General features: G+C 55.5%; 1 protein-coding gene across 1 annotated transcript; it reads right to left on the minus strand.

Annotated features, from left to right (window-relative positions):
- Nucleotides 1-1,991: 1,991 nt before the first annotated feature.
- On the minus strand, nt 1,992-9,178 carry SLC32A1 (solute carrier family 32 member 1). Its single transcript, XM_009465534.2, has 3 exons — nt 9,018-9,178; nt 4,952-5,740; nt 1,992-4,145 (listed from the first exon to the last, which is right to left on the minus strand). Exons 2-3 carry the CDS (start codon nt 5,327-5,329, stop codon nt 2,958-2,960), a joined length of 1,566 nt encoding a protein of 521 aa, XP_009463809.1. The 5' UTR covers nt 5,330-5,740; nt 9,018-9,178; the 3' UTR covers nt 1,992-2,957.
- Between the last annotated feature and the right edge of the window lie 6,189 nt (nt 9,179-15,367).

A 15,367-nucleotide genomic window follows, 5' to 3' on the forward strand; every position in this document is an offset into this window, starting at 1 on the left:
GCTCCCCTGTCTGCACCCTGAGGGATGGGAGCAAGGAGCCCTCGGCTGCCCTGACTTTCCCCTACTGTCGCAAAAAAGGCACAAATCACTTTACAGCCCCAAATACACTTGAAGCAGGAGCCATTTCTGTTCACAAGGGGGACAAAAAAATGCTGAATTAAGTTTAAAACCTCTGCCAAGTTAAAGCTTCATAAAACGGTTTCCATTATCCTGTGCCCTGAACCAGAGAACCTTTGGCCCCTGAAAAACACAGAGACAGGACAGGTTAGTCTGTGAGCATCCCACAGCCACGCACAGGCAGCTGCCCGCAAGGAGAGGCGAGCAAGCTGCGCTACCGCTGCGGCATGGCAGCCGTCCTGGCTGCGTGCCTTTGCTTCCTGCAATCCGAATGGGGCACGCAGAAAGAAAAGGACCCTAAAACCACCGCGTGCAAAGCAGACGCAACCCACAGATGTGCAGAAGAGCGTGTTAACCTTCCAGGGCTCCTCAGCTCTCCACTTAACTCCCAGGATCCAAGGGGTTATCTCAGCCCTACACAGGGCAAGGAGAGGATGGGCTGGATCTCCTCCCATGCTGGTCCTTTCTCAGCACCCTAGGGAGAAAACAGAGCTGGAACAGAGAGCTCACGGCTGAAGAAAAAGCAGCAGGGACCCCTGAAGGAGGAGCTCCTTGCCCAGGTCCACCGGCCGGGCTGTCTCCCCGCATCCCGGGCGCGGAGATGCCATGGCTCCGGGCCGTGCCGCGCCGTCGGGCGAGGGCGCTGCGCCGCCGCCGCGGCCCCGGGCTGGGCGCGGGGGGAACCGGGGGCGGCGGGGGCGAGGGCAGCTTTGGTGCCGGTGCCTGCCGGCGGGGCGGGCAATCACGGGCCACCTGCACCGGGGTGGGGATGGGCATGCAGATGATGAGGATGGGGATGGGGATAGTGGTGAGGATGGGGATGAGTATGAAGACGATGAGGATGGGGATGGGGATGAAGATGATGAGGATGGGGATGGAGATGAGGATGGGGATGAGGATGGGGATGGAGCACAGCTGGATACCCCTAGAAAAGGGGGCGAGCAAGGAGGGAAACGCAGCTAATCCAGGGGGCAGGCGCCCCACCACGGTGCCCCCACACCCACCCACGGTGCCACACGTCCCTGTCCCCACGCGGAATAAACCCCACAGCTCCCCTGCGCTTTCCTTCCGGAGGCTGCCCGGGAAACCACCCGAAATACTGTTTTCTCTGGGAAGGAGCATCACCCCCTCCTGCCCGCAGCCCCTTTCCCCGGCTTGTGCCAGCCTCCCCCCGGTACCGCATTGCGGAGCTGCCCGCTGCCGTCGGGGGCAGCTCCTCCAGTTCGGGCTGGGCGGGAGGGGGACCCCCAGCCCCTACCGGGGCTCCGCACGATTTGGGGGCAATAAGAGGAGCCCCACGGGGTCCCCTGCTGTGCCCGGGCTGCGGGAGCGCTGCCGGTGGGTGTCCCCCCCTCCATCTCCATCCCCGCTGTGCAGCGGCAACGGGCGGACAACGAATTAGTTGTTGTGGCTTTTAAATCTGTGTTTAAATCGAGGTGGGTTTGGTGACGGGTGCTGAGCACCCTTGGGCGGAACAGATTGAGTTTGGTTCAAGCCAGGGGGTACCCCCAGCCCGTTATTTCGTTTATTCCCCCCCTGCTGCATTTGTTTGTTTGTAAGGGTTTTTTTCCTCTCCTTCACAAGAACAAAAATCTTGGGGTACATCTGCAACCTCCATCCATCCCCAGGGGCTGAGCAATATGGGGAAAAGCAAAGCTGGGAGGGGGAGTGTGAAAGCAGCCCCCCCAGCTGTAGGATGACCCCTTCCCGAAATATAAGTGTCCTACCTCTTGCAAACAGCTTAATGCCACCATCGGTGACAACCCAGCGCTGCCCCTCCGTTACCACCCCGATGCAAGCGGGCGCGGGGAGGATGAACCTCCCTCCGGCCCTGCCCAGCTCCTCCGAGCCCCCCACGAACCAGGCCAGCCTCATCGACTATGTTTTCTCTTTATTGTTCGATATATTTATGTACCACATTATATGTTAAAGATAGATTTTTTTTTTTCTGATATACATTTTTCATCTTATTTACCACAATGACACCACACGTACATTGGAAACAGCTCCACGGATCTGGTAGATTGCACAGAATGAATTGTGTCGTAGTTTTGTTCCTGTATCCTGAACGACGTCAAATCCAACAACATTTTTTTTTAAACTTTTCATAATTTAGAAATAACAATTGTTAAAACAAAACAAAAGTCACCGAGAAGTGGACTCCACGTCTGCGATTTCAACCAGAGGCAAAATATTGTAATCGTTGGGAAGCGCCGTTCCTCAGTGTGAATTCAGATGGAAGAATTAAGCAGTCCTGACATCTATGTGACTACGGTGTAAACATTGCAGGTAACTGGCATCGCTGGTCATCAGCCGCTGCTTGGACTGGTTGGGCTGGTCATACAATCTAGGTCTCGGCTACATCCATCTCACACAGTGTAAATGAAGGTCCCTGCTCCCAGCACCCACGGCTGGTTTGCTTCCGTCTGTGAGCGCAGTAACCCAATCCCATCGGATCGGCACCTGTGTTTCAGCTCCTGAAACACTGAATTGCATATCTGTACGGAGTATTGAAAACTGCGACTGTTTCCCAACAGGTCATTCGTGGGGGGCCAAGCTTCAGGCAACGAGTGAGGAGATAGGGCTGGGGCACTGGATAATTTCCTTCAAAAAATTCTAAATAACAAAAAAATATATTTAAATCTTAGCTTATTTAAAAAGACAGCAGGGCGAACACTTTCATCTCTTCTTATTTCCTTTAATTTGCAGATTCTATGACATAGAATTTGTTGGATGCACGTAACGAAAATAATGACTCTTTCCATTAAAGGGATGCAGAATTATTTGGCTATGCGGATGTTCGATGCGATTCTCTTACCGCAACCGACTCTGACCCCTCCTTAGTCTTCAGCATTGGTTCTGAAGGCCTCTATGAGGCCTTCTAAAGAGTGGATGAACCCAGAGACGCTGCAGATACCACCTATAACGAAAATGGCGACATCAAAGAAGACATGGTGCCACAAGAGCTTCCTCCACAAGAGTTTGAGGTGGAAAAGACTGGGGAGCAGGAAGCAGAGCCCTGCGCCTGTCAGGCTCCCAGTAAGACCCATCAAGAGGGCAAAATGTGGGACATAAATAGCCATGAGCAGGGTGAAAACTACCAGGGCGCATCTGAGGGTGAGTCCCCAGGATTTGAGCCGCCCGTCACCCCCATAGCAGTTGGGGAAGAACGCCCTGTTTCCATCTTGGAAAAGGGACCGCTCCAGGACTTCCACAGCCGCAAAGAACGGCAAGGGGTACGAGAGCAAGGCTTTGGCCACCAAGAAAATGTTGACTACTGCCCTAATGGTGGATGGCAAGTTGTCTGTAATGACTTCCTTGGTCTCATCAGCCCAGGTCAGATAGGCGACCAAGGCAAAGAGTCCCTTAAGGATGCAAGCTGCTATGTGAGTCCAGTTCATCATGCAATGAAACTCCTTGGGGTTCTGCATGTTCCCCTCCAAGGAAGGCAGAAAGATCTGAGAGGTGTAGCTGAAGACAATGATGCCAATGGAGATGGGAAACTTCTTTACATCAATGTAAAACTTGACTTTGTCCCAGGCCCAGTCGCGTGCCCTGGAGAGGCAGTAGGCGATCACCAAGATGTTGATCACAAAGTGGGCTAACGTGCAGAGCAAGCTGAACTTGGAGACTGCCTTGAGGTTCTTCAAGAACGCACAAGGCAGGAGCACTGCCGTGGCAATGATGGACCACGACTTCTGGGAGACAGGCAGGTTGGGGAAGCTGTTGTACATCAGGTTCCCACTGACCACCACATAGAGGATGCAGGTCATGACCAGTTCAATGATCTGAGCCACGTTCACAATTCTGCCTCCGAGGGTGGGGAAGCGGGGTGCGCAGCACGCGTTCGCTATGTCCACGTAGGAGTCTCTCACCCTGACTATCTCCCCATCCTCATTCTCTTCGTAAAGACAGGCAATAAGGATTTTCCCAGTGTAGCAGCAAACCACTGCAGCAAAAATTATTAAAAAGAGTCCTAGGTATCCACCATGAAGGATGGCATAGGGCAGGCCCAGAACAAACATCCCCTAGAAAGAGACAAAATGGAAACCGTGTTGCTCGTCTCACGGAGGGGACCAGGCAGGCGCCCGTACCCGGGCACACGCAGTCGCGCAGTCGCAGTCATGTGCATGCCTGCTGTCTCGCTCGCACACCATCACACCCACGCAATCGGTCACACAGTCACGCCACGCAATCGCGGCCACACACGATCACCCCCCCGCTTCTCTCCGACCTACCACCCCCCCCCATCACACCCACGCAGTCACACCTGCACCCTCACACGCACCCGCATAATCTCACCCTGGAGCACCCAGAACAAGCGAGCACAGTTTCGGCGCCTGGGCTTCGCCCCGATCTCTACCCTCTCTGTCCCCAGCCCCTCTCAGCGCACCAAGACCCCCAGAGCCAAGGACCCCGGAGGGGCCAGACTGGGCCCACCCTGGCGCAGCCCCACCACTGGCCCGGGCACCCCCGGGGGCCTCCCTCGCCCCTGGCCCATGTGCTGGGGCAGCCCAGCGGGGACCCCCCAGCCCGGCCCTGCAGGGAGGTGCAGCGGGAGGGGGCTTGGGGCCCCTCCCTGGCTCTGCCCCATATTCCGGGGCAGGGGGCAAAGCAGAGATCGGGGTTTGGGTTTTTTTCCTTTCCTTTTTTTAACCTTCCCCCCCCTTCTCTTTCTCTCTCCCCTATTTTTTCTTTCTTTTTTTTTTTTTTTCTTTCCCCTTTTTAACCCGAAGTGGGTTTGCGATCACCCCGGGGCTGCCGGGCTCGGAGCGGGGAGCAGGGCCGGGAGCGAGGAGCCCTCCCCGGTGCCCGGCGGTGGCGGCGGTCGTACCTGGATGGCGTTGGTGACATTCCAGCCCGCCTCCCAGGCCGTGATCTTGGGCTTGCCCTGCCCGGAGAGCTCCGAGCAGACGCCGGCCTCCTTGGAGGCGGAGGGCGGCAGGGGCCCGGTGCCGTCCCGCTGGTAGTGGATGTCCCCTTCCAGGGGCGGCTCGGAGCCCTCCTCGCCGCCGTCGGACTTGAGGATGTCCATCTGCAGCCCCTGCCGATGCTCCATGTCCAGGTCGTCGCAGTGGGCGAACCCCACCGCCTCCTCGTCGGTGGCCGCCTGGAAGCCCATCCTGGCGAACATGCCGCTCATCTTCGCCTGGGACTTGTTGGACACCGAGGTGGCCACGTTGGAAAGCTTGCTGCGGAGGAGGGTGGCCATGGTGGCTGCTCGGATAACTCCGCTGCTCGGGGACCCTCGGGAACGGAGAGACCCGACGGGGCGGGGGAGCGGCGGGGCGGCGGACGGGACCTCAGCGCCCGGCGAGAGGCAGCGGCCGCGGCGGGGGGCTGCTCCGAGCCGCTACCTCCGCGTCCCAGCGCAGTGCGAGCGGCTCCCGGCCGGGGTGCCCAGGGGCATGACACCGCTGCGGGGAGGAGCGGGCCCGCACGCCCCGCCGCCCGCTCCGCGCTGCTCCGCGCTGCTCCGCGCCGCTCCGCGCCGGCCCCCGCGGCGGGATCGCGGGGCGAGTCGGGCGGGGACGGGGGGGCTGTCAGCAGCCGGCGGCTGTCACCAGACGGGCAGCGCAAGCCCCTGGCAGAGCGCTGAGCGTCTCCATCGCAGTGCGCCCACCTCGCCGAGAGAAGAGGGAGAGGGGAGAGAATTGCTGCATTTCTGGGGGAGGTACCAGCCTCCCCGGCCAAGCCCAGCCTTCCCCCCCTCCCCGCCCCACCCACGCCCGCCGGGCCCCGCCAGCAGCGCCGCAGCCCGGACCCCCCCTCCCCGGCTCCGCAGCCCCTGCGCCGCCCGCCCTGCCCCTCACCCTGCCCCACACCGGCGCCGCGGGACCCCCGGCCGCCCGCTCCCTTCCCCACGGCGAAACAAAAGAGCCTCACTGAAGGGGCGGACAAACGGATCTCGACCGGGTCTTAACGGAATTTTCCTCCTCGCACGCCCTCCCTTTCTTTTTCCTCCCCCCCAAAGCGTGCGGCCCCTGTGGAGGCGGGGGACGGCAGCGGGGGCAGCTGGGGTCGCGTATCCCGCCAGAGCTGCGGGGCAGAGCGCTGCGTGGAAATCCGCGCACGGGGACCGAGGGCTTGGCTCTCTGTAACGACTCCTACGACCCGTGTGCTCCGAAACCGGAGGGAAACGGGTTCCCGCTCCCGCCCGGGGCTGGCGGCCGGGCGGCAGCGCCTCTGCCCCGCGGAACCGCACCGGCACCGCCCGGCGGCTGCGGGTACCAGCACCCCGCCGGGCTGCTCGGCCGCGGGTCTCCCCTCCTGGTCCCCACGACTAATGTAGAGATTCTCCTTTCTTTAAAAAAACAAAAACCCCAAAATCCCCGACATTTTCGTTTTGCTTCCAAACGCTTATACCTCTTTGTTATTAAAACCCCTTACGATTTTTTCTTTATTTAAAATATTTCCGAGGTGAGCAGCCGAACCAGCAAACAACAGCAACGAGAAATCCCTGCCCTGTGCTGGCAAAGACAAGTACGGGGTGGCAGGGGGAGCGCTGGCATTTTGGGGCGGTGTGAGTGCGGGCACGTCCCCGCTGCTGCGGGGAGATCGTTTGAATCGTTGTTTTATTAAAAAATACGTGTTCCTTGAAAGGGGGTGTGGGGGAATCTGTGTCTCGTTTGCTGCTTTGGAAAGTAAAAAAAGAGCAGTCTTCTACTACAGATGGGCGGAAAAAACAGCGCTAAATTATTTCCTAATAACGTTCTCGAGGGAGCGGGGAAGGAGCTCGGGCTGCGGCTGCAGGTGGGATGCGGCACCGAGCAGAGGCGGGGAACGAAGCCCCCCCGGCTGCTAGGAAAAAACCCTTAAACACCCCATTATTTTTTTTTCTGCCAGAATCCAAAAGGAAATTGGGTGCCAAGCGGCTGAAATGCGTAAAAAAAAACCCAAAACATCCGCGGTGAGGGCTTTACCCCTAAGGGGGTCTCTCGGTCGCGGCTCCCGGCGTGGCGGGTGCTGCTGCGGCAGACGGGCCCCGAAATGGGGCTTTTTTATGGTAACCGCTCCTCTGCGAGGGGAGGAAGGCGGCCCGGCGAGGCGCATCCTTGGCTTTGCGGGGGAATTATTACATGCCAGTGCACAAATAGGTCGAGAAAGCCAAACGGGGCACGCTTTCGCCCCGGGTTGCGCAGCCGGGGCCGCGGCGGGGTCCTGGCGGGCCGGGATTTGAGCGGGGAGAATGCGACTCAGCGGGGGACGCGGGGGCTCGGGCCGCCAGCGCTGCCCTCGGCTGCCGCAGCCGCCGTCTCGCCTCTTCGCCGTCCTGGAACACGACTGCTACGACGAACACCTCGGGGGGTTAATTCAACGCTTTTTTCCCCTTTTTTTCCCCCTTTCTTCCCCCTAGTTTTCCTTTCTTCTCCCCCCCGCCCTTTTTCTTTTTTCTTTTTTCCTTTTTCCTTTTTTCTTTTTCCCCCTCCCCCCTTTTATCCCTTTTCCCTTTTTTTTCCCCTTTCTTCCCCCCTTGTTTTCTTTTCTTCTTCCCCCCTTTTTCTTTTTCTTTTTTCCCCTTCCCCCCTTTTTCCCTTTTCCCTTTTTTCCCTTTCTTTCCCCTTGTTTTCCTTTCTTCTTTCCCCCTTTTTTCTTTTTTCTTTTTCTTTTTTCTTTTTTCTTTTTTTCCCCTTCCCCCCTTTTTTCCCTTTTTTTTCCCTTTTTTTTTCTTTTTCCTTTTTTTTTTTTTTTTTTAATTTAGCCTAAGACAAGTTCATTGTGAAAGAAGACCTGAAGGAGACCTGTTTCTGGAGGCTGCAGGGGGCATCAGGGAGGAAGGAACGAAAATTCACCCAAAACCGCTGTCTGGTGCACGAATATTTCCTAAAAACCCCCTGGCACAACCCCTCCCCTTCCCCGGCACCCCCAAACCCCCGCCCTGCCCCGGCTCCCCCCCTCCCCCAGCACCCCCCGATTCTGGGGAGGGGAAGGGGGCCCGGGCCACCGGTATCACGCCAAGGGGGGGGGGGGGGGGAGACGAGCTTTGGGCTGCTCCCCGAGCATCCTGCGTGTTAGGGATGTGCTGGGCTCGGGAGACACCTCTTAGAGAACAAACAATAAAAACAAACAAACAAAAAACCCCAAACAAAATTAAAAAGCCCCACAAAACCAAACCAAACCAATAATAATAATAATAATAAAAAACCACCCCAAACTACAGGGAGATTGAAAATAAGCCCAGCTTCGCCGAGCGGGTGCGGAGAGGCGCGCCCCGAGGCGGGGGCTCCCCTGCGTGGGCCCTGGGACCCCCCCGTCCCGCCTGCGGGCTCGGACCGTTTCTCCGGGGGGTGCCCTGGGGACGGGGGATTTTTTTTTTTCCGCTGCTGGACGCGGCATTGCCCCCTCCGTGCCGGGACCCCTCGCCCTGACACCCCCGGCAGAGCGCCGGCGGCCCGCCGAGCCCTGGCGGCCACCGAGGCGAAGAGGGAACGGGGGGGTGCGGGAGATGCAGGGGGTGCCGGGGGGCTGCAGGGGAGTTCAGGGGCTGCAGGGGGGCCGAGGGATACAGGAGCCGGGGAGCGAGGGTGCCTCTGTGCCCGCTCGGTCATCCCACGCCCGGTTCTAACGCCGGGACGCTGAGCCCGCACCCGCCGCGGTCCCCCGCCGCTGCCGGGGCGCACCCCGCAGCCCCCCCGCAGCCCCCTGCCCTCTGCCTGGCTGGAAAGGCCTCCCCGGGGACCCCCCTGCCCCCGGGATGGCGGCTCGCTCCTGCCCCGTTTCCAGAGGAGGCAGAAAAAGACTTTCTGCGGCAGCGGCTGGGAAAAAAAAGACCCCTGAACTTCTACCGGCGGCTAAAAGCGGGGGTAAAGCACACAGAAAGCGGGGGAATAGAGGAAAGGGGCAGGGGAAGAGAGGAAAGCGAAGCCCGGAGAGATGAAGAGGGGGGTCGGGGCATTTACCTGGGCTTCGCTCCCCATCGCCGCCCGCAGCGCGCCGCTCCGCCGGGGAGGAGCGAGCAGGGGGGAGGCTGGAGGGGCGATGGACGGACGGACGGACGGACGGACGGAGGGAGGCAGCCGCGTCACTCCGGGGCTCCCCCTAATTAACCCAAGCAGGATAACGGTGCCAAACCTTATCCAAAGGTTAGCGGCTCTCAGGGGGGCGTTTGAGATGCAAATCATTTCAGATGAAGCTAAGAGGAGAGAGGGAGCCTGCGAAGGAGCCGTAGCCCTCCCCTCTGCCCGGGGCTGGCGCTGGGGGTTTCTGGCACTAACTGCTTTCTCTGCAGCCGCTCCCCAGGGCGGGCTGAGGGTCTCGTCTCCCCCCGGGCAGCCCTGGCAGGGCTGGGGGTGTGCAGCCCTGCTCCTGCGGGGAGCAGCTCGCCCAGGCACCCCCATCCTCCCCAGGCACCGGCAGATCCAGCCAGAGGAGCGACTCTGCCTTATCTCCGCAGAGCAGGCTCGGGGGGGCTTGTGGCTAGGTCTTCTGATTAATAAACTGAGGGAAAAGAGCTATTCAGGCTCAAAAATCATTTAAGGAAAGCAGGAAAGGCCAGCCCTGGATGGGTTGCCTTCCTACAGCCCTCACCGATAGCTCCCTCCAGGCTGCTGGGTGGCACAGTGCCGTGGCAGTTGCATGAAGGTGCAATTATTTGGGAGCAGGATGAGCACCGCTCCTAGTTCACTGCTCAGTCAGGCACCCAGACCCCAAAGGATTTGATTCTCATGGGCTTCGGTGGGCTGTGAACTGCCTCAAGCACACCGTGCTGCAAATCGTGTCCGTATGAAAAAGGGGACTTGCAATTCCTGTGTGTTCAGCTTCAGCCTCCTCTGTAATACTCACGAAAAGCGGGGGTGTCCGAATGCAGGCATGTAACCCTCTGATTCCAGCTCAGCCTCCTTGCTTATGCCACAATATTTCCCCACACCCCTAAAACCCGCTGCTGCCCATCGTCAGCGGAGCTGCCAGCTGCAGAGACAAGAAGGCCGGGGGGGCACCTCCTGCCTAACCCACCGCCAAGCTTCCCCGGCCACGTCTGCCCAAGGACCAGCCTGCCCGGAGCAGAACTAATGCAGGTCAGCCCAGACGCTCACTCTTGGAGAAGCAGCCACCCCTCCCGGACATGTACGTGTGTACCTAGAGTTATGATCGCAGGAGTCGGAAGCGGTCCACCTTGCCCCCAGCCGTTGCTAAAAGCACCTCCTGGGTTTGTTGCCCAGGCCGTAACCATCCCTGCAGCATCAGAGATGCACAAGCTCATCCTCCGCTCTCGACCACGAGTGGCTGCGCAGCAGCGAGCTTCATCTCAGCTCTGCCTCCCCTCCGGCACGGCGCAGGGGAACTCTGACAGGATAATAAAGAGTTGCACAATATACTATAAAAAGGCAATTAGATAAACTGCTGGGTTGGGACCAGCTCCTGTGACCTAGTTAATAGCTCTGGGAATTTCGGGAGGGTAGGGAAGGAAACGGCATCGGTGTCAGTACATGGTGCAGGGCGAGGGGGGTTTGGAGGGGAGGAAGGGCTGCGGTCTGCAGCACGTACGCTGGAAACGTCCGGAGAAAGCAGCCCCATCATAACGTAGCAAACATCCCTGCCTTGGGTTACACCTTTTCCTTTCTTGCCTGTGTTTAGAGCTTGCCATCAGCATTTAGGGCACAAAGTGAAAACGCTGGATGTAGAATCAGTTCTCGCACAAGCTGCTCTTCGGTTTGTGCTCTGGATCTTGAGGCTGAATTCACGCCCAGTGTGGTGTTCAAGACAAAGAGTTGTAGCCAGAATGACAGATACTTTGCAGTAAGGTAACCACTGCAGAGTAAAATCTAAAAGCAAAAGGAGAAAGCCCGCAATGGATGTCCCCTCTTCACTGAATTTTTTTCCTGAACACAAAATGGCTGCCTAAATTATAGAGACATAAAACAAAGATGGAGCATATAAAGGGCTGGAAATATCATAATTCTGGATTAACATGGGTTGCAATAAGAAAATTCACCTGAAGAATACACGAAAACTAAATAAAGGCTTCTTGATTTAACCTCACTATTCCTAAAATAGATGACTTCCAATCTGCAATTTGGGAGACAGTTTGTACATGAATTTCTATGATTTTCCCTTCCCAAAAGGGAAGAGCCCTGATAAACCATTATCATCTATAAACCAAAAATTCATTTACAATTTAACCATGACATGCTCTTAAAGATACTTCCAATAAATTGGAAATAAATTTAACTCATAGTTTGTTGACATAAAAATTAAGTGATAGCCCTTGGTTACTTGCAATGCCAAATTCCCAGCTCACTACACAAGTAGTATTGTTCCCATGAGCTTAACAGCATTTTCATTGACTTAATTTATAAAGCTTCATCACGGTCAAATTAAATATTCGTATATGTACATGATCTTGTATTTCATAGGAAATTATTATGGACTAGGAAAGGAAAGTGCATCCTTCATACAAGCCAAGCTTTTTAAGGTCAACTTGCAAATAAAAAGCCCTTCTCTCCTGCTACAGTTGTAGAGTCTAAGTGTTGGTTTTCAAAATTAGATTATCGTGCTCCCCAGGCCTAGATTGACTTTTTTCCTCCAGCATAAAGGTTTTTTTTTTCTTTGTGATTTTAAACAAAATTGGGGTGAACTTGCAATGAAAGCGCAAGTTGCAGAGAACCGAGCATTACCTATAGCTATAGGCTAACCGGCGGTGACTGCACAGGCAGCATCCCTGCCTGTCTCGCCCAGCCCAGCCCAGCCCAGCGTATTCCCGGGCAGAGCAGGAACGAGGAGCCTGCCCGGGAGGGTGCGTGTGTGGCAGCTCGGCTCGGTCAAGGGGAAAACGCTTACGATGCCCTTTGCCTGCTCTGCTGACCCCAGCCCTGCTCCCCACGGTGCGCTCAGCTCCTTGCGCAGCGGCCTCCGGACCCAGCAGCCGCTGCCTGGATCTGACCTGCCTCCTCCTGGTCCTATCCTGGCTGGAAAATTGTGCTTCAAAGCATGGAATAAATGCTGCTGTAATGAACGGTGACTGGACTGTACAGGAAATTTCTCCCTAACCAGCCTGTGGTCAGATGATGCCCCAGTGCTGGAGAGTTTTTATACCATCTGTACTTTTTTTCTTATGTGCTTTCTCTTTTTTTTTTTTTAAATTATTTTTTCTTAATTTTTTAAATCAGAGCAGGCTGTGAGGAAGGGCCTCTCAGAGCAGAGGGATGGTGCCAGCAGCCAGCTCGCCTTTGGGGTGTTTCTTGTCAGGAGGGCTCAATCTCAACCATCTCCATCCCCCATCTGTCCATTCTCCTTCTCCATTTTGTGTCCATTTCTGATAAAGGCAGGTCAATGACACAAACAGTTGCTCACATCTCTTATAAACATCTCCCAGCCCCATTCAAAAGCCAAGACCAGCACAGTGGGAAAACCTGGCCCCTGTTTTGTGAAATACCTGGCAATTCAGCGAAGGCTAACAAGGGAATGCAGTAGGCACAGGCTTGTGTATCTTCCTTTAACAGGACCTTGCTCAGTGTTTTGGAGTGACGCAAACAGGGTGCACCTAAGCCAGGGTCTGGTGCTACTGGCAAAATTGCAGTTGGGTCTCTGACCCGGCCCCCACGTCTCTGTAGAGCCTCGCACATGGATGCTGCTATTTTCAGAGGCAGGATCTGGATGTGCAGCCACTGAGTGCTGATATCACCAATTAATTTGGTTTTTTTTTTTGCCAGAGACCAAAAACAAAAGCCACATAAAGGATACAGTCAAAATCTGAGCCAAGAAAAATGCCGCATGAGGCTATTACCGTGTTGTAAGGAAAACCAAAGGGCAAAGCGAGGTACGTCATTGCTCGATCCAAAGGGAAAGACAGCTCAGCCCACAGCAACACTTCCAGTGCCGCTGCGTCTGCTGCTGGAGAGGATGAGACAGAAAACCTCGCCTCATGCTGGTGTCTGCGAGTCCTCTGCATGCCCGCTGCTAGCCACCGGGATACTTGTGGGCGAGGACGGGATGCTGCGCTCGACATGGCTTCCTTTGCTCTGCAGTGTGGGCAGAGTCCTGCTCTTAAAAAAAAAAAAAAAAGGCAAAGCAAAAAAAAGGTTCTTTTTTGCAGAAAGGCTCCACACACGTTGTTCTCATTCATCCTACATGTACCAGTGTGAGCACTGCAATGCACAGCGCTGGGAAAACACGCTACAGCCCAAGGAGGGTGAGAGTGCTGGGCTTTCTGCAGCCAAAAGGGGACTTGGCGTTGGGCAGAGCGAGTCTTCCTGGGACTGACGGTGTAACTGAGGGTAAATGCAAGGAAATACGGTTTGCCCATGTCTAACGCAAGCAATAGAAAACCTACTTATTTCTTACATAGCTCAAAGAGATCAGCTAATCACTGTGTCTTAATTCGTTGTTGCATCCTGCCTCTGCCAAGTGTCTAATCCTTGATACAAGGGAGCAGCAGATCTTCTCACGCTGCAGACAGCTCCTCCGTGCTGACTCTGGATCCGGTCACGGGGACAGCACATATTCATTACGGTCTAAATGTAGCATTTCTATATCGTGTATCAAATACCCTGACATGGGAAGCTTTCCTGTCAGCACTTCAGTTTAGCAAAACTGGGACGGGGTAATATTTATTGTCCTTACGAGCAGGCGAGCAGCGAGCTGTGCTGAAGGAGCATTCCCTGTCTGGAGGCACCAAAGGAGTCCAGCCAGCAGCACAGGGTCTCAGCATCAACCTCCTATGCAGAAGACCAGAGCACTGCAGAGAGGCTTTTCTTCTTTCATCTAGTGTAATGTACAGAAAGAAAACAGATATTGGGACACGACTGAAATTATCCCTTGCGAGGAGACAATAAAAATGGGACCAGACCACGAGCTGGAAATCACAGCTGTAGCAGAGGATGTATTTTTCCTGATGCAGCAGTATACACTTCAGCTGTGCAGCTCGCATTGACCCACAGCAAACATCTCAGCAAAACAAATTTCACCCGTTACCACTGCCAAAAACCCCACGGGAGGTTCGCTGTCAGGCTTCTTGGTGAGATGCTCCGCACGGGGAGAGGCCGAAATGGGCCCAGGAGCGTGCAAGGTGCAGCCAGCCCGGTGCAGGCAGGGTGGTCCTCGCTCAGGGGTCTGCTCGGCTGCTGCCAGGAGCCCAAGGGTGTCTGGTTAATGTGCGGACAGCTTTGGTGCCCTTCCATTAATTCAGCTTAAGCCTTTAAATTAAGAGGGGAAGGCAAACGGGATTAAAAAATTGCTTACAAATAATAGTGCTTGGCACCCTCCCTCCCATTCAAATATCATATATGCATATATATATGAAAATATGCATACACGCACTCATCATGACACATACCTCCTTGCACCTGCAAAACCAAACAAAAATGCTCCCATTACCATCGAGAAAGCTGAGAAACCAGGAGCTCCCACCCAGGGGATGCTGAATGCCAGCTCCTTGGCCCCTGTCCCGTGCTCGCTCTGCCCAGAGGTGTTTTTAGGGCCACCACCCCAGCGGTGCCTGGGCTTTTCACAGGGACGGCTGCATCGTGCTCCCGGCGCTGCCGTGTGGGTGGGAAGCACTGTTATTCTGCCTTTCAGACACGATAAATGGAGGCATGAAGAGACAGGTACAATGGGTACGTACGCATCTAACTCCCACAGTACCCTCTGCAGAAAACTGCAGTTAAGCACTTCATTACGTATACATGTTTTGGCCTAAATTACTAGTACAAACAGAATTTTTTTTTCCCCACGTCAGACATCACACTAATAATGTCTGAATCCCAAGCCTGTGCCTTTGTCACAGGAGCACCCACTTTATGCTTTAGCCATTGGCTCTGATTCCTTTTTAAATGCCCTGCTCTTCCAGCCTGAACAACCTTCTTTTTAAAAAAAAAAAATATTTTTTGGTTTGGTATGGGTTTTTTTGCATTTTCTATTTTATTGCATTGATCTTATTTTAGCCTTAAAAACCCATCACAGCAAACAGCCCACCGAAGCAGTGATCACACAGTACCCTGGAGTACTTTCTGTGCACTAAAGCAGCATTTCTGCTCCCTCTCCATCCTTGCTAGCGAGCAGAGGGCGGCAGCACGGAGTGGCTGCCCGAGGCCGCTGCCACCCCTCCGCTGAGCACACCAGGAGCCCAGCCCAGTGCAGTGCATCTGTTTGGGACACACCATAGGTTTTGGAGGGGGCTTTACCGTCCCGTGCTGCTGCTCTTCCATCTTACCCCACACGTCAGGCTCAAGAGCTGGGGAGTCTTACTGCTTTGCTGTTCCCCACACTGCTTTCTTCCTGGGGTAACTCCTGATAGAAAAAGGGGGGACGCTGC

The sequence above is a fragment of the Nipponia nippon genome, unplaced genomic scaffold (assembly GCF_047370975.1).
Source record: "Nipponia nippon isolate SJK-2023a ecotype South Korea unplaced genomic scaffold, ASM4737097v1 scaffold_13, whole genome shotgun sequence".
In the NCBI taxonomy this organism is placed as follows: domain Eukaryota; kingdom Metazoa; phylum Chordata; class Aves; order Pelecaniformes; family Threskiornithidae; genus Nipponia; species Nipponia nippon.

Excerpts from the sequence above, each read along its gene's own strand:
- SLC32A1 (XM_009465534.2), bottom strand. The coding sequence starts at position 5,329 with ATGGCCACCCTCCTCCGCAGCAAGCTTTCCAACGTGGCCACCTCGGTG. Across the intron at positions 4,146-4,951 it reads ATGTCACCAACGCCATCCAG|GGGATGTTTGTTCTGGGCCT; the intron begins GTACGACCGCCG and ends GTCTCTTTCTAG.